Consider the following 23,390-nt stretch of genomic DNA (forward strand, 5'->3'; position numbering starts at 1 on the left):
TGGCAAGGCCCACAATTGTTATGAACTAAAATGCCAAGGCATGTGAAGCTTTTGGTGACTTCGATATCCTCACCACACGCATGGATAGGCTGAGCTGTGTCACCCAGCAAGCCTCCAAACGACTGGACCTTGGTGCGGCCCAGGAGACCTTCAGTCATGCAGCACTTCGAGAGCCACCACCAGGACCTCCAGCGATTATGCGAGGAGTACAGCATCATCAGCAAAAACAAGGTCAGCGACCTTGATGTCGCCAACAGATGCTCCACAATGACAACTTTGCCTAATACCCAGTCCATGCAAGTGTTGAAAAGTGATGGGGCAAAGACCCACCCCTGTCGCACTCCTGAATTAACAGAGAAGAAGCCGGAAACGTCTCCCCACACACTTCACAGCACTCTCAGTCCCAGAGAAAAGGCCAGTCATCAGGTCAATAATCCTTGTAGAAATCCCACGGATCCGCAGAATGTCCCAGAGTGCCTCACGATGCACTGAGTCAAAAGCCTTCTTGAGGTCCACATGGGCTGCGAGCAGCCCATGTTGAAACTCACGTCGTTGTTCCACGAGGATGCGAAATGCTAGGATTTGGTCAATTGTTGACTTGCCGGGCATGAACCCAGACTGCTCAGGTCTCTGAAACTTTAGCAGATGAGATTGAATTCAGATCAGCAGCAGATGAGCAAGCACCTTGCCCGGCACACCGAACAGTGTAATACAGGTAACTCTTGATTTACGTGAGTATTGTGTCCTTGAAGAGGTCGTGTAAATCAAACAAGAGGTAAGTTTCTATTGAAAAATAAATATTCACTTCATTCAGTGGAGAGAGAGAGAGAGAGAATATACATATCACTGAGATATCCACTCAGGCACTCAGTCTCAGCCTCAGCCTCACTCGTCTGAGGAAGAAATGAGCGACTGGCTAGTATTGGTACCGGTACCGAGCAGTCTGGTACCGGTACCGTACCGTATAGCTGGTACCAGTTCCTGCCCACCCCTATTGTTGAGTAGCGTGGCTGCGTGGATACTGTATTGTTGTTCAAGTGGCGCACGGGAAGAACTGAGCTCAGCTGTTTGGCCGCGGCGCCGTGTGAGTCCAGTTGCGTGTGACATATGGTGGCCACTCCATAAAATATCGCATATAAGTGGAAAAAACGTGTAAATTGAACATTTATTTGGATTTTGGATCCCGCGTTATTTCAAAAAACACATAAATTGAGTTACCTGTACCATGGTAACTGTTGCAGTCCTGGCAGTCCCCTTTCCCTTTCCAGATAGGGACAACCAACTCCCTTTTCCAGTCGAGAGGAATGGCACCGGACTGCCATACGGCAGACATGGATCATGGCTTCACCTCCAGCTTTCAACATCTCTGCACTGACAATACAGACCCCAGCTGCTTTTCCACCCTCTTTGGCAGATGCTGATCCACCCATCGACAAAAGCCCACCCTCTCTTGACGAGGTCAGAGATGCTATGGCAAAGTTGAGGGGTGGAAAGGTGCCTGTAACATCACTACAGAGCTGCTCAAAGCTGGAGATGAGGCAATAATCCATGGGTTGCATGCGGTCTTGACTGCCGTATGGCAATCTGATATCATCCTCATGACTGTTAAAGGGGGCTGGTCATCCCTATCTGGAAAGGGAAAGGGGACCGCCAAGACTGCAACAACTACCGCAGTGTGCTCAGTGTGCCAGACAAGGTGCTTGCCCACCTATTGCTGATGCCGATTCGCAGCCAGCTGCTGAAGCTGCAGAGACCTGAACAGTCTGGGTTTATGCCTGGTAAGTTGACAACTGACCATATCCTAGCGCTTCATGTACTGGTGGAGCATCGACTTGAGTTTCAACAGGGGATGCTTACAACCTACTATGTCGATCTCAAGAAGGCATTTGATTCAGTGCATCACCCCCCCAAGGTTCCATCTTGAGAAACTGAGGAACCAGGCGTGCACTCAGGAGTATGCAGTGGCAGTCTCAAATCGGTTTGAAGTGCTTGGTCCTTTGGAGGACCCTAGAGAATTGTGGGATATCTTTCAACGTGAAACTCTCTAAGCTGCTGAGGAGTGCATTGAAGAGCGCCCAAGGTCTAGGAGTGGCGTTGCCTCAAGGGAGAGACTGGAGAATATAGAGTCCAGCTTCCAGGTTGGCTGGGGACTTGGAGCGATACAGGACTCTGTCATGAAGAACCAGAACCCTTCTGAGGAGGGATAAGGTCTCGCTGAGGATGTCGAGGGTTGTCCAAATGTAAACAACCTTAGACATGCCTTTCGAGTTCTGAAGAAGGTCCGCTACAAATCCACATCTCAGACGAGTACTATCCGAATGGCTGATGGGCCAGACAGCACCAGACGTGGATGGGTACCGGGCTCATTGGGCAGAGTACTTTGGGCAGTTGTACACGGCAGAGCCCCTAAGCGGACAGCTCCCTGTGGCCGGCTAGTAGATGGTGGCTGCTGATCCACCAATTGACAAAACTCCACCCTCTCTTGCGGAAGTGTGAGAGTGTGTGGGGAAGTTGAAGGGTGGAAATGTAGCTGGGGTCTGTAATATCGGCGCAGAGATTTTGAAAGCTGGGGGTGAAGCCATGATCCGTGGGTTGCATGCTGTGCTGTCTGCTGTGCAGCAATCTGGTGCCATTCCTCGACTGGAAAAGGGGGTTGGTTGTCCCTATCAGGAAAGGGAAAGGGGAAAAACAGGACTGCAACAGTTACCGTGGTATTACACTGCTCAGTGTGCTGGGCAAGGTGCTCACGAACCAGTGAGTACCGAAAATGAATCGAGGCCTGTTACCAGCATAGTCTGTAAATGCCAACTCTGGCTATATGGGCATGTGGTGCACCTCCTTGATGTCAATCCTGCTCACAGGGTTGTTTCTGTACAAGACAACCCTGAGTGGAGGCCTGGCATGCCATCCACTGGCTGGAGGAGACTCAAACTTCACCTCCCGGTAACAAGTGTCTCTTACAGGTGATGCATTTCTCTGTGGGGTGGACTGGACCTCTGCCCACCTGCTTGAGGAAGTCCCCGAGGGTCAACCCCGAGGCAACATCCTGGAGCAGAAGTAACAACATCCAAGGGTGTCCTGAAAAGGTACCCAGCCCACCTGGCTCTGGGGCTCCATCATAGCCGCTCAGCGGTACACAAAACAACGCACGCCTTGGGTGACAACTCCCCACCCAACAGTTTCACCCTGCACCCAATTCACTGCTGCCTGTCAAGCTTTCAGCCAGTACCAGCAGCAGTGTCTTTGAGCCACAGAGATGTGTGGGGTTTGCATTGCATAGCACGCCACACAGGATTATGTCCATTGTCTTCAGGGAGGTGGAGAGTATTTTGTACCTCAGTGAGCCACCTGCAGGGCCAGCCACAACACCTGCAACTGCTGCTGCCCTGCACATCCACAGCAAGTCCCTGGGAGTCAGCTCCTCAGCGACCCTGTCTTGTTGAGGGCTACCAGGACTCGGACACCAGCCCTTGCCTGCACCAGCAGCAAAGGAGCATCCTGCCGCCCACAGTGAACACTGTCACCGCAACAGGAAGAGGTGGAGCTCCCTGTTAGTTAGTTAGTAGTTTGTATGTTGCTGTCCTTTGACCAATAAATGTATGAAGTGGCCTTTCTGATTGTTTGAGACACATCCACATGAGACAGGAGCAAACATGACTATAGTTAGTGGACTTAACAGTTAACAAAGCTACATTAACAGCAGCCAATTGGTCCACTAACAGTTTACAATGTTAGGGAAAACACTAATCAACTGATGTTACTGAAACTGTGACCACCACTGGGAAGGGTGGGTGAGGAGGGACAGACTGAGGTGATTTGGACATGTGGTGTGTGATGGGGTGAGGGAGGCAGTGGCTGGGGGTAGAGTTAACAGGGACTGACCAAGGAAGACTTATGACAGAGTACTGCAGAATAACCTACAAATCCTGGGCATGGACAAAGAGGCTGCTCAAGTGGAATGGAGAGGCAACATTATGGAAATATGTCTTTAACCCCTTGACTGGATTTCCTGCAAGAAGACCTCACCAAGCTACAGGAATGGAACAAAAAGTGGCTGCTACAATTCAATGAAGAAAAATGTCTGCACCTTGGGAGGGGAAATCTAGCATACCAATACCACATGGGACTATCCACTATCCACCACAGAGGCAGAGAAAGACCTGGGAGTGTATGTTACCAGGCTACCAGTGAAGGCCAAATCCATGCCAATCGCAGCGGATGAGTTAAACCTGTACAGTGTCATAAAAAAAAAATTTAGAGCATAATTTCCTGCCATTGGGTAGGTTGTAAGTGGCTGAGAGCTGTTCTAATATGACTTACGGTGACTCAGCAAAGTTTTTCAGGCCTATCAGTGTGTATGTGGGGAATTTTTAAATTTTTTTTCCAGTAAAGGAAATACAGAAGCCCCACAACCGTTCACGGGTATTTGGTTCTGCGAGATTCCCATGATCCATGAATCCGTGATCGATGGGACTATAATCAAACAGGGTAAATAGGGTTTCGTTCTACCGTCTTGATCAAATAAAAATAAATGGATTTCTAAGGCAGTGATGTAACAGAGCCTCACACTTTGCCATGAGAGGGGAGAGGGGTGAGGGAGGGGCAGGGGCGTCATGAAGGTGAGAAATGAGCGCGAGTCAAGCGTGGCGTGGCGGAGGGCGGCGGAACGTGCTGTGCGTGATGGTGACCAGGCGGGGTAGGGGTGGGGGTGGGGGAGGGGGGGTGTCCTTGTGTTGAAGGGGTTAAGGATGAGTGACAGAAGGCTTGGAGGTTGAGGAAATTAAAAAAAGGAAGGTAGCTGTATAAACAGAGATGGAAACATGGTATTTAGACTACAGTACCCTCTCGAGTTTCGTGCTCACTTCATTCCGAAGGTATAGCGCTAAACTCGAGGATCCCAAAAATCGTGGTATTGAAAACACTGAAAAAGTGTTTATTTGTTCTGACCCACGGAGATCTTTTTATTTTTATTTTTTATTTATTTATTTATTTTTTTTTTTTTTTACATGTGGCCTATGGCGTCGGTAGACTATCCTTCTGGGCCTAATGGTCAGCCCAGAGCCTGTCATGGCGCAGGCAAGTATTTATAGTGGCAGCATTATAACTGGCTCATGCTGACCCCAGGAGCTCACTTTTTTTTTCCTCCTTTACTCCCTTGTTATCCCAAAATACGTACCTTGGAAAAAGGAAGAAAACAGGAAGAGAGAACGGGTCGTTTTAAAGCCACAGATGAAGCCTTACGATTGACTGAGCTCTGAAAACACGCTTGTGATTTGCTGGGAGTCCAATGACATCATCGCCGGCGCTCACCCAATCAGTGGCCTCACTGCCTTAAGGCGGTGTCACACTGGCCATTTTCCTCTAACCGTTGTGGCTACTGGCAACACCCGTACACCCATCCGGGAGCGAGTTGTCAGTCACAAAGGAAAATGAGAAAATGAGAAGGGTGGGGAGGAGGGCAGAAGGAGAGTCAGGTCATGTCATGACACACACACAAAGGAAAATGAGAAGGGTGGGGGGAGGGAGGGGCAGAAGGGAGAGTCAGGTCATGTCATGACACACACACAAAGGAAAATGAGAAGGGTGGGGGGGAGGGAGGGGCAGAAGGGAGAGTCAGGTCATGTCATGACACACACAAAGGGAAATGAGAAGGGTGGGGGGAGGGAGGGGCAGAAGGGAGAGTCAGGTCATCTCTTGACCTGAGTCAGGTCATGTTTTGACCAAAGCCCTGCTCTGACTCTCCTTTCTGCCCCATCCTCCCCACATCCTTCTCATTTCACCTTCTGTATGTGTATGACAGGTATGGACATGACCTGACCTGAGTCAGGTCATGTCCTGACCAAAGCCCTGACTTGACTCTCCTTTCTGACCCTCCATCCTCACACCCTTCTCTATTTCACCTATCACGAGAGGGGCTCATAACCAGAGTGAAGCTACACACCCTCCTGAATCGGGGGCTCGCGTGGCATTGACGCTGCGCCGAGTTGAACCAAACGCAACAGGGAGTAGGCGGCGGGAAGTTCAAACGCGGTTAACGTGTTAAGTCTCTCTCTCTCTCTCTCTCTCTCTCTCTCTCTCTCTCTCTCTCTCTCTCTCTCTCTCTCTCTCTCTTGCCATAGCCACAATGTTTGGAGGAAATTGTGTCTAGTGTGATACTACCTTTTACGGTAGCGTGCGTGATGCCGATGGTAAGTAGACGTGACCTGTACATGTCAAAGCAGCGCGAAACTTGGAGTGATAATGCGCGAAACTCGGGATGGTAAGAATTGAGAACTAACCACGAAACTCAAGGATCGCGAAACTCAGATAGCACGAAACTCGAGAGGGTACTGTACAGAGGTGAAAGGAAGGTTAGCAAGTAGGGAGAGTAGATGGAGAGGAGGAAGAGTAGGGTGAAGGGTTATATGCTAAATGTTTATGCAAGGAAAAATAACAAAAAAAAATGTCCCACACCACTGAGAAAATAGAAAAAAGAAAGCTTGTAGCAGACGTGAATGAAGCGATTGTTGTTTTCCTGACTTCTGGATTATGTATCAGCGATTTATGCAGAGAAAAAAATAATAAAAAATGACCGACACCACTGAGACCTTTTTGCCTTAGGGGGTTGATGCTGAACAGGATAAATTTCAGTCACGAATAATAATAATAATAATGATAATGATAATAACAACAACAATAACACTCACCTAATCTCTCTATGCTTGATGAACTCGTTAAGAGGGAGAGCAAGGAGGGGCCAGAGGAGGGAGGGGAGCCAGATAGCGGGAGGAAGGGAGGAGAAGCCTGGCCCTTCCCTCCCTCCTCCTCCTATTTCTCCGTTCCTCCCTCCAGACAGGCTAACGCAGCTGTAGACGACCTGTAACACCAACCTGCCAGGGGGGAGAACCAGGTCAGGACAGGTAGCAAACTTGTTATTAAGGAATACTGTACAGAGAGAGAGAGAGAGAGAGAGAGAGAGAGAGAGAGAGAGAGAGAGAGAGAGAGAGAGAGAGACAAAGTAAAACAAAGAGAGACAAAGTGAGAAAGGGAGAACAAAGAGAGAAAGAGATGAGACAAAAGGTATAAAGCAAAATCAAACAAACAAATACACAGTGACAGAAAGACAGACAGACAGACCAAAAGGAGATGAAGAAAATGTGAAAAAATTACAGAGAGAGAGAGACATATATACTCACAGGGCAAACACGGTCGCTGCCCACCATCTGTTCTTCATGGGGTTGCGTCGCCATACGGTGTACATACGGTGAACGAACGACACGGAGATGATGCCTGTATGCACACACACACGGAAGAAAAGAATGCATTTTAGTATGAAATTTATACCTATATTTTTTTTTCTTTTCATCTTCATCATTTATATATTTTGTCAAACTACAGTACTACTACAACCACCACTACTACTACTACTACTACTACTACTACTACTACTACTACTACTACTACTACTACTGCTGCTACTACTACTACTACTACTACTACTACTACTGCTGCTGCTACTACTACTTCTACTACTACTACTACTACTATAGTCGGTTCACCTGAGTCTGAAGTGGGCATTATCGCTCAACGGCAACCTGCTGCCACATGGCGAGTCTGATTTCGTGGCTACTGTATGCTAGCCTACACATGGTAAACAGTCGTTAGTGTCAGTAATATGCAGGCAGCAATAACAAATACCATCAATTATAGTCAATTTTGAGTTAAAAAAATATTAGCAATGTCGCAAATAGCTATTTTATTAATTTAAAGCCTGCTAATTTTTTCGGTGGTGGACAGCTTCAAGGCTGTTTAATAATTATTATCAGCGATCTTGTAAATTAACAAAACAGCTATTTGCTACATTGCTAATATTTTTAACTCATAATCGACTATAATTGACAGTATGTCATTACTGCCTGCATATTACTGACAGTGACGACTGTGTACTATGTGTAGGCTAGCAAACAGTAGCCACGAAATCGGACACGCTGTGTGGCTGCAGGCTGCCGCTGCACGATAATGCTCACTTCAGACTCAGGTGAACCACTACTACTACTACTACTACTACTACTACCACCACTACTACTACTACTACTACTACCACCACCACCACCACTACTACTACTACTACTACTACCACCACTACTACTACTACTACTACCACCACTACTACTACTACTACTACCACCACCACTACTACTACTACTACTACTACTACTACTACTACTACTACTACTACTACTACTACTATGGGACTGGGACCACTGGCCACGGCCACCCAGCCACTGACCAATTCGCCGCAGCCAGCTGACCGCCACAGACACATCTGTGATTGTGTTAATAAGACACGAATCTCCTGATGACTGACTCAGGTCGGGTTCATAAGATACGACTCTCAATTTTTAATCATTATGCCATTTGGTAACCCTAAAGGGACCCATTAACTTCCTCTGTTAACCTGCATTTTTATTTTCATTAAAACATCAGGGGATGACTGCGTTAAGTCTGTGATAGCTCTCTGATAGTTTTTTTTTTTTTTTTTTTTTTTACGTTGTTGCCTATTGCGCCGGTAGGCATCTTCCCGGTGGGGCCTGATGGTCGGCCCAAAGCTTCTTCCAGGTGGGGCCTGATGGTCGGCCCAGCCCGTTCTGGCGCAGGCGAGTGTTTATAGTGGCGCCATCTTGCATTGGCTCATGCTGCCCCCCGGAACTCGTTCTTGATTCGCTTGGACGGCTTCCTCTAGAGTCCGGGTTGATGGGTGGTCTTCAGGACAGCATGTGGGTAGTTTTAAGCCACTCGGCGGTGACCGAAAAATCCGAGTGGTAGCGTGGGGATTCGAACCCGCGTCGTCCATCACGCGATGAATGTGGGCCCAGTACGCTACCACTTCAGCCACCGCTGAACCCAACTGTGTTGGGGGAGGTAGGAATGAAGAAAACCAAACGCTGGCTCTGGTATTTGTTCCCTTGGAATATATGGCTGAAGCATTTGAAAATCTCGCTAATGAGCTACTAGATTAACTTCAAGTGCTTCTTGATTGATTTGAGGACAACTTCGTTGGCAGAAGAAACAGAAGGGGTAATGGCAGACGTGCTCCACTTTTCCACAGGAAATGTGGAACGTTTATGAACTCTCCTTAAATGATGAAGACAGGACAAAAATCACACAGAAGCTACTCATGGAAGGCTGCAAAATGAACTTAGAATGCAACATCCAACTGTTTGGAAATTTATTGATGGTTTGAAAAAAGTCCAACATGAAAGAGACCTATATTCCAGGCAGCTGATCGCAGGGCAAGATCCACCTGTCAAGTTGAAGAAATACAGACAAGCAGATGAAAGAATTAAACCAATTGTCAGTGAATTTGAGGGTCAAAATTTTGTTGAATATCTTGGGGAACTTGCCCATAACTTTTCATAGATTTTTGCAGTTGCATCTTTTTTTTTCTCAGTTGCTAAATAAAGTAATTTTGAAATTTTTGCATTTTTGCATAAGTATCTGTATTCCTTTATTCCAATAAAGCACTCCATAAAGAAATTTCAACCCTCTTGTTTTATCAAACAATTGTATCTATAAATGACAAAAAGTTCCACATGACAATGAGTTGGCCGCGGCGACGAGTCTTACTGATAAATTTGGTGGCCAGTAGGCTGTGGCCAGTTTCCTGCGGCGAGTTGTCCTAGACCCTACTACTACTACTACTACTACTACTACTACTACTACTGCTACACTCACAGAAGTAGTAGACTAGCAGGAAGGCCACACAGCACTGCACCAGGTTGAGGGAGTCGGGGTACTGATCCCCCCACCCACCCCACCAAAAGGCTCCCCCCTCACCAGGCACCCCCCCTCCACTGCTGTAAGAGAGAGAGAGAGAGAGATTATTAGCTACATCTTGAAAATAATTAGGGAAGTATTTCTGCATTATTCATAATTTTTTCATCTTTCACAAACTTGGACAATTACTTCTATATTTGCTTCTGCTTAACTGAATATGCATGAAGCAGGAATGTGTAGAAAAATAAATAAATCGTGTATGGACAGCAAAACTAGCGATTTGCCAAGAAGAAAAAAAACGTCGCCAGATTAGAAGAGACAACACACACACACACACACACACACATACTTACCCTGCATTCACAACCTCTTCTTCAGGATAAACATAAGTGCAGGTAATATGACTATAGGAGAAGGAGGAGGAGGAGGAGGAGTTGGAGGCAGTGGAGACATCAGTAACAGAAGACAAAGAAGATGCCGAGGACGCCGAGGAGTAAGGTGACGAGGCATTGTAGAACCCATCATCGTCCTCCCCCTCGCTCACACCCCGCCTGTCGGCTCCCTCGGCCAGCTGGTAGCAGAAGGAGGCAAAGGTGGCGCCCCCGCACATCACGGCCACCAGGATGGACGGCACGAACTTGCACACGTAGAACCGCAGGATGAAGTGGAAGATCTGCCAGGGAAAGGGAGGCGGAAGTGAGTGAGGGGGGAGAGGGAGATGAGGTGTGTGTGTGTGCGTGTGTGTGTGTGTGTGTGTGTGTTTGTGTGTGTGTGTGTGTATGTGTGTGTGTGTGTGTGTGTGTGTTGTTTTCTCTCTATCTCTTTGTATTTGTGTGTTTCTGTCTGTTGTTTGTCTCCATCTCTCTCTCTGTCTGTGTGTCTGTGTGTCTCTAGATACACACACACGTATACATACACACACACACACACACACACACACGCACAGAATTGCAGAGAACTGCAACTATAATGGTCCCAGAACTCTTGAATATGACGTATGAAGACAGATTGAAGGAGATGGACTTGACAACACTAGAACAAAGAAGGGAGAGAGGAGATCTGATCACACTGTATAAGTTGGTAAATAAGTTGTTGAGGTGGATAGAGGTAAACTCTTCTCTACTGCGAGAATGCAGGGGCTGAAAGGACATGGGAAGAAACTTAATAAAGGAACCTGTTTGAGTGACTTGAAAAAGTATAGTTTTCCACATAGAAGTGTTAACACATGGAACAGCTTGCGGGAAGAGGTGGTGGAGGCGAGCAGTGTCCATCAAATGAAGGAAAGGCTGGATGAATGTAGATATGGAGACGGGACTATTAGAGCTTAGCTCGGGCCCTGTAGACTACAAATAGGCAAATAGGTAAATACACACACACACACACACACACACACACACACACACACCTGCTTGTTGAAGAGCACGGTGTTCTTCCCGGTGGCCTGGTTCATGACGGCCGGGTTGGTGGGCGCCGCAACCAGTGACAGCGACAGCCACGGCACCACCACCACCACCAGCCACAGCACGTCGCCTGGGGACAGACATATGGATGGATGAAATGACAGACAGACACAGAAGATACAGACAAAGCAACAGAAGAGGACACACATAGATAACAGAGAGAATTAAAGCAAAAAGAAAAGTCACAGACACAGATAAAAAAACAGACAGACAGGCAGATATAGAAAGACAGAGAGACAAGGCAAGAGAGACGCACATAAACAGAGAGACTGAGATAAAACAAAAGAACATAAGAACATTAGAACATAAGAACGCAGGAGTCTACAAGAGGCCGGTAGGCCTGTATTAGGCAGCTCCTTTGACCCTAAGCTCCCGTGTATCTAACCCCACCTAATATCGCTGTCCATGAATTTATCTAGTCTATTTTTGAATGTGACAATTGTATTGGCACTCACCACATGACTGCTAAGCCTATTCCACTCATCCACCACCCTGTTAGTAAACCAATTTTTGCCTATGTCCCTGTTGAATCTGAATTTATCCAGTTTAAACCCGTTACTTCGTGTCCTACCCGGTTCTCTTACCAACAAAACCTTATGAATGTCTCCCTTATTAAAGCCCTTCATCCATTTATAAACCTCGATCATGTCTCCACGCACCCTTCGCCTTTCTAGAGAATGCAAGTTTAACTGTTTGAGTCTTTCCTCGTATGGCAAGTTTCTCAACCCCTGAATCATCTTAGTCATCCTCCTCTGCACCGATTCTAACACTTTGATATCCATTCTATAGTAAGGTGACCAGAACTGAACCGCATAGTCAAGATGAGGTCTAACTAATGCTAAATATAGTTTGAGGAAGACTTCGGGGCTTCTGTTGCTTACGCTCCTTGAAATAAATCCCAGTGCCCTAATAGCTCGATTTCTAGCTTGAATGCATTGTGCCCTTGGACGGAGATCAGAGCTCACTAAGACCCCTAAATCCCTCTCGCACCCAGACCTGCTTATGAGAGTGTCATTTAAGCAATAGTTATGTGAGGGGTTGTTCCTACCTACACTCAGAATACTGCACTTCCCTACATTGAACTCCATCTGCCATTTATCCGCCCAGTCATACAATCTGTTGAGTTCACCTTGGAGAATACTAGCGTCCTGATCCGACTCAATTACTCTACCGATCTTGGTATCATCTGCAAATTTACTAACATCACTACTAATTCCTGTATCTAATTCATTGATATAAATAATAAACAAAAGTGGACCTAACACTGAACCTTGTGGGACCCCACTCGTAACACATCCCCAGTCAGATCTTTTACCATTGATTTGCACTCTTTGCTTCCTATTGCTAAGCCACGCCTTGACCCAGTTCAAAACTTTACCCTCTACTCCGTGAGCCTGTAATTTAAGCAACAGTCGTTGGTGAGGAACTTTGTCAAATGCTTTACTAAAATCAAGATAGATTACATCATAATTTTCATCTCCGTCAACCGCCTCAAATACTTTATTGTAGAAGGACAAGAGATTGGTGAGGCATGACCTACCTTTTGTGAACCCATGCTACGAGTCGTGAATTAAGCTATGTTTCTCTAAATGCTCCCGAATGTTCCTGGCTATTATGGACTCCAGCATCTTGCCTATAATCGATGTTAAGCTAATTGGGCGATAGTTTGAAGCAACTGACCTGTCCCCCTTTTTAAAAATCGGCGTCACATTAGCTACTTTCCATAGGCTCAGCACATAGCCAGTATTTACCGACATCTTAAAGATGTCGGTTAGTGGGTCACTGAGTACATCACCTAATTCATCACCTAATAAGAGAGACATTGAGAGATAAAGATAACAGAGAGAGAGAGAGAGAGAGAGAGAGAGAGAGAGAGAAACACAACATAAGAGATAGAGGAGAGAAAAACACACACACACACACACAAAGAAGAGAAAGAAAGGGGAGAGTAGAGAAGGGAAAGTAAATGAAATAAAGGGAGGAGAAGTGACAGAAGGAAGGGAGGGAGAGAGAGAAGGGAAAGGAACACACACACACACACACACACAGTACCCGAGGACAGCAGAGGGGGCAGGGCAGCGGTGGCGGCGAGGAGCTGCAGGAAGGTGAGGGAGAGGCAGCAACACGCCCAAAACTGCAGACAACTCATCACTTGCTGCATGTAGTGTCGGGCCTGTGCGGGGAGGGACCTTAGAGGGAGGGGAAGGAAGGGAAGGGGAAGGGGAAGGGAAGGGAAGGATAAGAAAGGAAGGGGACAGGAAAGGGTAAGAATGGAAAGGGAAGGGAAGGGGAAGGGAAGAATGAGAAAGGAAGGGGTAAGGATGGAAAGGGAAGGGAAGGATAAGAAAGGAAGGGAACAGGAAAGGGAAGAGAAGAATGAGAAAGGAAGGGGTAAGGATGGAAAGGGAAGGGAAGGATAAGAAAGGAAGGGAACAGGAAAGGGAAGAGAAGAATGAGAAAGGAAGGGGTAAGGATGGACAGGGAAGGGGAGGATAAGAAAGGAAGGGAACAGGAAAGGGAAGAGAAGAATGAGAAAGGAAGGGGTAAGGATGGAAAGCGAAGGGAAGGATAAGAAAGGAAGGGAACAGGAAAGGGTAAGAATGGAAAGGGAAGGGGGAAAAGGAAGGGAACAGGAAAGGGAAAGAATGGAAAGGGAAGGGGGAAAAGGAAGGGAACAGGAAAGGGAAAGGGAGGGATAGGGAAGGGAGAAAAAGGAAAGGGGCAGGAAGGGAAGGAGAAGGACGTAACATATGGGACCAATAAGGGGAAGGGAGAGAAAGGGAAGGGAGAAAGAAGAAAGAGTGGGAGGAATATTGGAAGGGAGGGAAAGAGAAAGGAAGGGAGGGGAAGAGTTTACACTCCCTAACCTCCTGAGTTTTCCTTCTTCCTTCTCCCTTAGTTACTCTCCCTGTCTTCCTCTGCCTCCTTCCCATTCTTTATCCTCCATTATCTTCCTTCCCTCTTTGAGTGGGGATCCTTGTGTCCTAAAAATGGCCTGCCCATTTTGGTGTGGTAAAATTGATCTACTAATTGCATATTTTGGTCCATCAGGATGCTAATTATTAGAATTTACCTGTTTCCAGATTTTCTTTTCGAGAAATCTGCCATTTTGGTGGCCATTTTGGAAAATGTCAGGAAAAGTGATTTTCAGTCATCACTAGGGACCCAGGTGAGCCACCAATGAAATTTCGGTGTTAAACCATATGTTTTTGGTGTCTGCAGTCACAAATATGCATACTAGAATTATGATAAGTCATTATTTTAGCACTTTGGCATATTTCAAGCCTAAAATGTAAAATATACTCAAGTTTGAATCTCAGAATACAGTCCAGTACCACTTTGGTCCACAGTGAGCCGAAACAAGCTTCCCTCTTTCTCCAATCCAATCCAAAAGCAAAACAACACAAGAGCAGTAATTTAGAAAGCTGCCTGAAAGAAGAGAGGGACCTCCTTGGCCGCTGCTTGATTGTTTCAAGATCATCTCGTGGCATTGATGAAAAGGACGCCATAGAAACTATGAATTCAACTCTTTCCCACAAAGCTTGTTCCAAGGTGATGTACTTCTGCCCTGCACAGACAGGAGTGAAGTAGCCAAAGCACTGTATTTTGTTTCCCAGAACACATTCCACCAAACACATGTGATGATTGATGTAGATGGGATTGAGGATGAAGATGACTGGAGTATTCAGTCTGAGGCAGAAATCATAGATTCTTCAGAGGTGACATCCGAAGATGACATGATTGCCGAAGATCTGCAAATGTTCGTCGATGAGCAGGACAGCCAAATCATTATAAATGAATCAAATCAATGTGAGAAAGCACCCTCACACTCTGAAAGTCTGCCTCAGAAGAGATGTTTGGTTGTAGATGGCATGGCAATCCTTCTCCTCATATCAGACAAAGAAAAGTTAGAAACTGTCACAGACATCGGGAAACTGTTAATTTCTAGATTTGACGAGAAAATTAAAAACTATGATGAAATAAGATTGGTCTTTGATCCATACTGTGAAGGATCAAGGAAAATGGCTACAAGACCAAAGGTGTAAAGGCAACACACTACGCTGTCAATGAAAACACAAGTCTCCAGAACACTTCACTCAGTCACTGCATCAGTCATGAGCGGACAAAACAAGAATTATCTGTTTGCCTTGCCAATGTATTCATGGACACACACCAAGAAACAAAAGTTGTGTACACCACTTCATATCTGAAGCATGATATCTTCACCTCTACCACTCTGTCAAACAAGACAGGTCATGTTGACCAATGAGAAGAATTAATGATGAACCATGATGAAGTTTATACGATGATGATAACCCATGCAATACATTCCACCAAACAGGCACATCCACCTGATGTCCTTCACATCTGGAGTCCTGACATAGATGTTCTTCTTCTGCTGATCCACTTTAAGCAGAACTTCTCACAAACGTTTTCATGTTTTGGCAAGGAAAGGGCGATGACATGATGGGATTATTAGCCACATTGGTCCACTCAAGTCTTCGGGTATAGGTACTGGCTTGGCATTCCACAGAAGGATGTTATACCACAGGAAGATTTGCCAGGCGAGGAAAAAAGACATGGTGGAACTTATGCATGTCACTTGATCATGAGCTTGACAAGGATATACTCCAGGGCTTCCGTGAACTTGGAGAAGGTACTGATCTCGTGTTTACAACTCAAAAGGGACTTGCCAAATTGATCACTCTTGGCTATGCAAAAGGAAGTGAAGCACTACCCTTGGCAAGATGGCAATTGTTCACAAAGAAAATGGCTGAAGGTGAAATACTGCTGCCAACTCCAGATGCATTTAAACATCTTCTCCAAGCATTAGTGCAAGCACATGCCTGGCACCATGCTTCTCTGCCTCTCATTCCTCTGATAAATCTTGCAAAGGGAGAACATGGCTGGAAATGGGATGGAAAATCTTGGATTCCAATTCCATCCACTGCTGCAGCAGTGCCTTCTACAATTTTGGAGCTAATAAGTGCAACTGCCATGGGACCTGTGACAATGGCTCATGCAAATGCTACAAGGAACAGCTAGCCTGCACTGACATGGCTCACTTCATGGGTGAAACAATGTGTGAAAACACCACAGCTGGGCACCCGATAATTTTTTCTTTAGTTCGCTAATCACTAATCCAATAATTTTTCTTTAGTTCGCTAATCACTATTCCGATAATTTTTTCTTTAGTTCGCTAATCACTATTCCAATAATTTTTCTTTAGCTCGCTAATCACTAATCCGATAATTTTTCTTTAGTTCGCTAATCACTAATCCAATAATTTTTCTTTAGTTCGCTAATCACTATTCCGATAATTTTTTCTTTAGTTCGCTAATCACTATTCCAATAATTTTTCTTTAGCTCGCTAATCACTAATCCGATAATTTTTCTTTAGTTCGCTAATCACTATTCCAATAATTTTTCTTTAGCTCGCTAATCACTATTCCAATAATTTTTCTTTAGTTCGCTAATCACTATTCCAATAATTTTTCTTTAGCTCGCTAATCACTAATCCGATAATTTTTCTTTAGTTCGCTAATCACTAATCCAATAATTTTTCTTTAGTTCGCTAATCACTATTCCGATAATTTTTCTTTAGTTCGCTAATCACTATTCCGATAATTTTTTCTTTAGCTCGCTAATCACTAATCCAATAATTTTTCTTTAGTTCGCTAATCACTATTCCGATAATTTTTTCTTTAGGTCACTAATCACTATTCCGATAATTTTTTCTTTAGCTCACTAATCACTATTCCAATAATTTTTTCTTTAGGTCACTAATCACTATTCCAATAATTTTTTCTTTAGGTCACTAATCACTATTCCAATAATTTTTTCTTTAGCTCACTAATCACTATTCCAATAATTTTTTCTTTAGCTCGCTAATCACTAATCCAATAATTTTTTCTTTAGCTCACTAATCACTAATCCAATAATTTTTTCTTTAGCTCGCTAATCACTAATCCAATAATTTTTTCTTTAGCTCACTAATCACTAATACGCTAATTTTCCAGGTTTGCTGGTCCGCTAATGCTAATCTGCTGATGCAACTTTTTTTTTTTTTTTTTTGCCTGTTAATCAAGGTCCAATCAGTCTGCTAACTTTTTTTATTAAATCTGCAAAAACATAACTTCCAATGAATAATAATAGACTAATAGTAATACAACAACTATTTAATAGATTATTCCCTGGGAGCAAATAGTTTACTAACCTGTCACGTCCTTTATGGGAAGGCAGACGATCCCACAATGAGCAATATTTTGATTCCCTCTCTTTCCCTAGTTGCTAAGTGTAACCAGATGAGTGGCGCGGACGACACTAATGATGAATTAATTGAGTATATTATTGGAGTTATCAAGTAGTGATAAATTTTAGAGGCAAGTATGGTTCCTCCTCAAACAACTTAGGTGAAAAATTACCATCTTCTACGTTCCTCTGATGAAAAATTAAATATTATCCTTTTAATTAACGCTAGGCATCTTAGGGCTACAAGCAGTAACAGGAAGTGACTTCCGGACCAACACGCAGCGTGGGTGTCTGTCTGTATGCATGTCTCTCTGTCTGTCTGTTTGTTTGTTTCCTATCACGTAGATTTTTATATAATTCAACTGATCCACTCACATGTGACACTCCATTGATCTTTATCACCCCAGGTATAGTAAGTAGGGCTACATAACTATATAATTATAATGTGTGTGTGTGTGTGTGTTTACCTATTTGTATTTACCTATTTGTAGTCTACAGGGCCCGAGCTAAGCTCTAATAGTCCCGTCTCCATATCTACAGTCATCCAGCCTTTCCTTCATTTGATGGACACTGCTCGCCTCCACCACCTCTTCCCACAAGCCGTTCCATGTGTTAACACTTCTTTGTGGAAAACTATACTTTTTCAAGTCACTCAAACAGGTTCCTTTATTAAGTTTCTTTCCATGTCCTCTCTGCCCCTGCATTCTCACAGTAGAGAAGAGATCATCTCTTTATCCACCTCATCAAACTTATTTACCAACTTATACAGTGTGATCAGATCTCCTCTCTCCCTTCTTTGTTCCAGTGTTGTCAAGTCCATCTCCTTCAATCTGTCTCCATACGTCATATTCAAGAGTTCTGGGACCATTTTAGTTGCAATTTTCTGTATTCTTTCCAACTTTTTGATATCCTTCTTTTGTGAGGCGACCACACAACTGCAGCATATTCAAGTTTTGGTCTTATCAGTGTTGTTATTATTTTCTTCATCATTTCCTTATCTATGTAATGGAATGATACCCTTATATTTTGCACCATCCTGTAGGTTTCTCCAAATAACTTGTTTATGTTTTTCTGGGGATAGTGTGTCTTGCATCGTTACTCCCAAATCTTTTTCTTCATGTACCACCTTTAAGTTTTCTTCTCCCATCCTGTATGTTTTCCTCAGTCTTTTTTTACTTTTCCCAGTATACTTTTCACCTTACTCCTCTCATAACTTTCCCTCTGGTTCTTCACTGGGATTTTTTCTTCTTTTACACCAAATATTATGACACATTTTTTCTTATCTGCCATGTCCCTCACCATTGTTTCTTTATTTCTCAGTACATTTACAACTTATTTTTCTATATCTTGTCTCTGTTCCTGTTGTTGTTGCTCTAGTATTTCCCTGAAGCTCGTTTTTCTCCTTGTCCTTTTCACTTCTCCACTCCTTCAACTCATCACTGCCTACATGTCTGATCTGTTCCTGAACCCTTGCACCCACGTTTTGCCGGTCATTTCCTATTTTCTCTGCTACCTCTCTCTTTATCATTTCTTTCATCTTCTCTCTCTCTCTCTCTCTCTCTCTCTCTCTCTCTCTCTCTCTCTCTCTCTCTCTCTCTCCATTTTCATAATTTTTATCTCATGGTCTTTTTCTATTTTTTCCATTTTCAGCTTTGCAATCTCTTTCTGGTTTTCCATTTGTTCCTTCGTCAACTTTATTATTTCCTCTCTTAAGCTCTCTATCATTCTCTTTGTCTCCTCATCTCTCCTCTTTGCCTCTTCATCTCTTTTTTTCACCTCGGCCAGTGCCTGGATCACTTCCCCAAATTCCTCTCTCATCCTCCTCATCACCACCATCCTGTCACAGTCCTTTTCTACTTTGTTTATTTTCTTTCCCTGTGTTGTCTCCATCATTTGGCCCGGCGTGAAGCCCTCAAAACTTTCATAGGAATCTTCTCTCCGGCTCGGGCCAGGGGAGTCAGACAGCGGGTCCGCCATTTTTGTCGTTTGTTTACGTTCCATAATAACCTCTCTTACCTCTCCTTCTCCTCCCCAGTGTACTTTTCACTCCTTAATCTTTCACATCTTAATGCCTGGACTCTTAGGAGACGGGACTTTAAATTACTTAGCTGTATACAGTACCCTCTCGAGTTTCGCGCTTGCTTCATTCCGAAGGTGTAGCGCTAAACTCGAGGATCGCGAAACTCGAGGTATTGAAATACATGAAAAAGTGCTTATTGGTTCCGGCCCGTGGAAAAAAATACTTTTTTTTTTTTACTTGACTCCCTTGTTATTATAATTTTTTTCGACTACTCTCTTGCTATCTCAAAATATGTACCTTGGTAATATGCAGAAAATGGGAAGTGAGAACAGGTCGTTCTGAAGCCGCAGTTGAAGGCGGCTGCCTACAATTGGCTGGCAGTTCTGAATACACGCTTGTGATCCACGTGATGTCATTTGCTAAAGTAAGGGTGGTTGCTCGCGGTCACCCGTGGTACAGTTGGACAAACCTATAGCTTCTGGAAGTTTTCTGTGTGTTATGGTATAATCTGCTAACTCTTTCTGTTATAAATCATTAAATCACTAACATCATGATTGACTTTTCAATGCCTGTTGAACATAAACCGCTGCCGCCGCCGCAAAATAGCTCGCAGAGAGGTTCAACTTGCTTACTGCTTCCATATTTCCCTCAGCGCTCACAAAGACCACAAGTGGTCAAAAAAGAACAAATCCAGGCAAATTAACACTTTTAATGCTGTGTATTCCCACAGCGCACATGCGTGGTGGAAAGCAGAATGACTAATTTCAGCGGGAAAATATTTCTTGCAACACCGGCCAGTGTAGTGGACCTTCTTCTTTTGACCTGTAATGCTTTGTAATGCTTCTTAGGCCTTTCTCCACACTTTTATACTTCACAACATGCACTTAAGGCCTCCTCCACAGTCATTTTGTTTGTATTGATCGTTACCAAGGGCGGCAATCGCCGCTCTAGTATTTCCACGTGAAACTGGCCGATGGGTAGTGATGTGATGTGATGGTGTCGGAGGTATTGCCTTTACAACGGCACCTCGTGGCGGCTGCGGGGTTAGCCTCGCCCCGCACCTTACCACACTCTCAGCACCTGTCGCTTTCTCTGCAGCCACCACTACTCCATAGGCCAGTTTCACGTGGAAAACTATAGCGTCGATCGCCGCCATTGGTAACGATCAAAACAAACAGTGACTGTGAAAGCGGCCCTTATTTACTTCACAGTGCGCACTTATACACTTCACCCTGAACTTAGGTATTTTTCTGTTCTTTTCTTTCCCTGTATTTGGTTTTCTATGCCATTTTGGTATTTTTCAGTTACTTTTCACAGTCGCTGCCATGCATTACAGGTCAAAAGAAAAAGAAGAGGAAAAAATCACTGGGAGATCTACAATTTTCACAGACTCGAGAAAAAAGTTTTTTGGACTGTGGTTCCCCAGCACGGGGTGTTCTCTTATCTTGTTAATCAAGTAGTAAGCAAAGCAGCTCTGCCAGTCCATTTTATGAGTCTCTTGGTGGGCCATCTTCCACTGCTCCTCACTCCTCAGCCACTGCCGTCGTCTGTTTGTTTACATACAGCCATGAGGTACCCACATACCCACGCTCGTACCCACAACCGTTTTCCATTCATACGGACAACCAACAACTCACTCCCAGTTGGGCATACGGGCAACCGCGGTTGGACACCGCCTTTTAAGGCAGCACGCATGACGCCGATGGTAGGTAGACGTGACCCGTACATGTCAAAGGAGCGTGAAACTCGTGGCGATAATGCGCAAAAGTCGTGATGGTAAGAATTTAGGACCAAGCGCTAAACTCGAGGATTGCGAAACTCGAGAGGGTACTGTACTTGGGCCCCTTCAACTATCAAACAGATTGGTTCCTCTGCTCTGTAGTGTGTGCGTCTGTGGCAGCGGCTGTGAGACGCGTGTGTGTGTGTGTGTGTGTGTGTGTGTGTGTGAAATATACAGTTGAAAGTACTGAAAGTAGAGGAAAGGAAATGGAAATTAGCGATTAGCGGACTTACAATTTTGGCACTCCGCTAATGATAATCCGCTAAATTTTTCAATCCGCTAATCCAGTAATATTTTTTTAGGTCGCTAATTAGCGGATTAGCGATTAGCAGACCTTTTTAGCGGAATGCCCACCTCTGGAAAACAGTGAACCTGAAGATGTTGCAGGCATTGAATCAGATGATGAGGATGAGGATGAATTTCCATAAAAACAGCTTAACATGCATCTATGATGTTAATTATTAATAGAATTTCATACTCTGAGCTGCCAACCAGGTGCAACTGCAAAATACTTAATCAAAGGTTTCAGTTATTCTGAAATCAAAGCTACGCCAAAGTGGCCAGCTATGAAATTTTATTAAATGTAATATTACATGTCAGTTCATTTAGTTAAATTACATAAGAAGCCCATTTGTTTAAACATTTGCTTCCTAGTATTCTAGTACCCCAGAAGGATCCTTTTACTTCAATGATGGTGAGAAATCAGCATTTTACATTTTCAAATGCTGTGGATGCTCAGCACTGTATTGCGACTAAAAGCCTGTTATTACAACAAAAATTGAGAACAGAGTTTTCTATTGACATGTAAGTTAGAGAAGAATGGGTTTTAGGTTTTAAGGATAAGGCACACTGGGCCAGCCATGGAGGTTGCCTAAATGCCGGAGTCCAGACCAAAATGGGGAAAAAAAAAAAAAAAACTTTAGCATTAACCATGCTCATAACATTCTGCTTGCACCCTACAATTGTAACTACAAGCAAATATTTTGATTTTCTTCTGATTTTCCCGTTTTGACCTGAATCCGGCATTTTGGTGATATCTCTGGCAATACCGGTATGACTGATCCTTGATTGAAATTTGATTTGATTACAGTCAATAAGATTTTTTTTCTTTATATCATCAGAAGAAAATAAAGACAATATCAAAGCAACTGGAGTAGTCTGATTCACTCTGTTGTCTATGAAAATCAAAACAAAAATATCTTCTGGATGATTGACATTTTTAACCTGGTAGCAGCGACGGGCCAAATTTGTGGCTTTACCGTGGAGCAGCGACGGGCCAAATTTGTGGCTTTACCGTGGAGCAGCGACAGGCCAAATTTGTGGCTTTACCGTGGAGCAGCGACGGGCCAAATTTGTGGCTTTACCGTGGAGCAGCGACGGGCCAAATTTGTGGCTTTACCGTGGAGCAGCGACAGGCCAAATTTGTGGCTTTACCGTGGAGCAGCGACAGGCCAAATTTGTGGCTTTACCGTGGAGCAGCGACAGGCCAAATTTGTGGCTTTACCGTGGAGCAGCGACGGGCCAAATTTGTGGCTTTACCATGGAGCAGCGACGGGCCAAATTTGTGGCTTTACCATGGAGCAGCGACGGGCCAAATTTGTGGCTTTACCGTAAAGCAGCGACAGGCCAAATTTGTGGCTTTACCGTGGAGCAGCGACTGGCCAAATTTGTGGCTTTACCGTGGAGCAGCGACAGGCCAAATTTGTGGCTTTACCGTGGAGCAGCGACAGGCCAAATTTGTGGCTTTACCATGGAGCAGCGACGGGCCAAATTTGTGGCTTTACCATGGAGCAGCGACGGGCCAAATTTGTGGCTTTACCATGGAGCAGCGACGGGCCAAATTTGTGGCTTTACCGTGTAGCTGCGACGGGCCAAATTTGTGGCTTTACCGTGAAGCAGCAACGGGCCAAATTTGTGCCATGATATAAGCCCCCAAAAATAAATGATACATAATCTGATCACAAATGCTTTGATATATATTATGAAATGGTTTGTGTGAGGGGTGATTTTTCTCATTTTTCTCGCTTGGAGGGACCATTAAGAAACATGATCCCCGCTGCTACCGGGTTAAACTCAAAATAGAGCCTTAGATGTATGGAGATAATATTGTTATTTTGTGGCA

At 44.5% G+C, this 23,390-nt stretch overlaps 1 protein-coding gene across 4 annotated transcripts in view; it reads right to left on the minus strand.

Annotated features, from left to right (window-relative positions):
- Positions 1-23,390, minus strand: part of LOC127006084 (transmembrane protein 94-like) — an 89,682-nt gene that overhangs the window by 2,777 nt on the left and 63,515 nt on the right. For all 4 annotated transcript variants that reach the window (XM_050875591.1, XM_050875593.1, XM_050875592.1 and 1 more), the window contains 6 exons: positions 13,269-13,389; positions 11,162-11,286; positions 10,110-10,429; positions 9,715-9,836; positions 7,176-7,269; positions 6,687-6,869 (listed from right to left, as the gene is read on the minus strand). In XM_050875591.1, coding sequence (XP_050731548.1) covers positions 6,687-6,869; positions 7,176-7,269; positions 9,715-9,836; positions 10,110-10,429; positions 11,162-11,286; positions 13,269-13,389 — 965 coding nt within the window. The remainder of the gene's footprint in view (positions 1-6,686; positions 6,870-7,175; positions 7,270-9,714; positions 9,837-10,109; positions 10,430-11,161; positions 11,287-13,268; positions 13,390-23,390) is intronic.

Source organism: Eriocheir sinensis, chromosome 32 (genome assembly GCF_024679095.1).
Source record: "Eriocheir sinensis breed Jianghai 21 chromosome 32, ASM2467909v1, whole genome shotgun sequence".
Classification (NCBI taxonomy): domain Eukaryota; kingdom Metazoa; phylum Arthropoda; class Malacostraca; order Decapoda; family Varunidae; genus Eriocheir; species Eriocheir sinensis.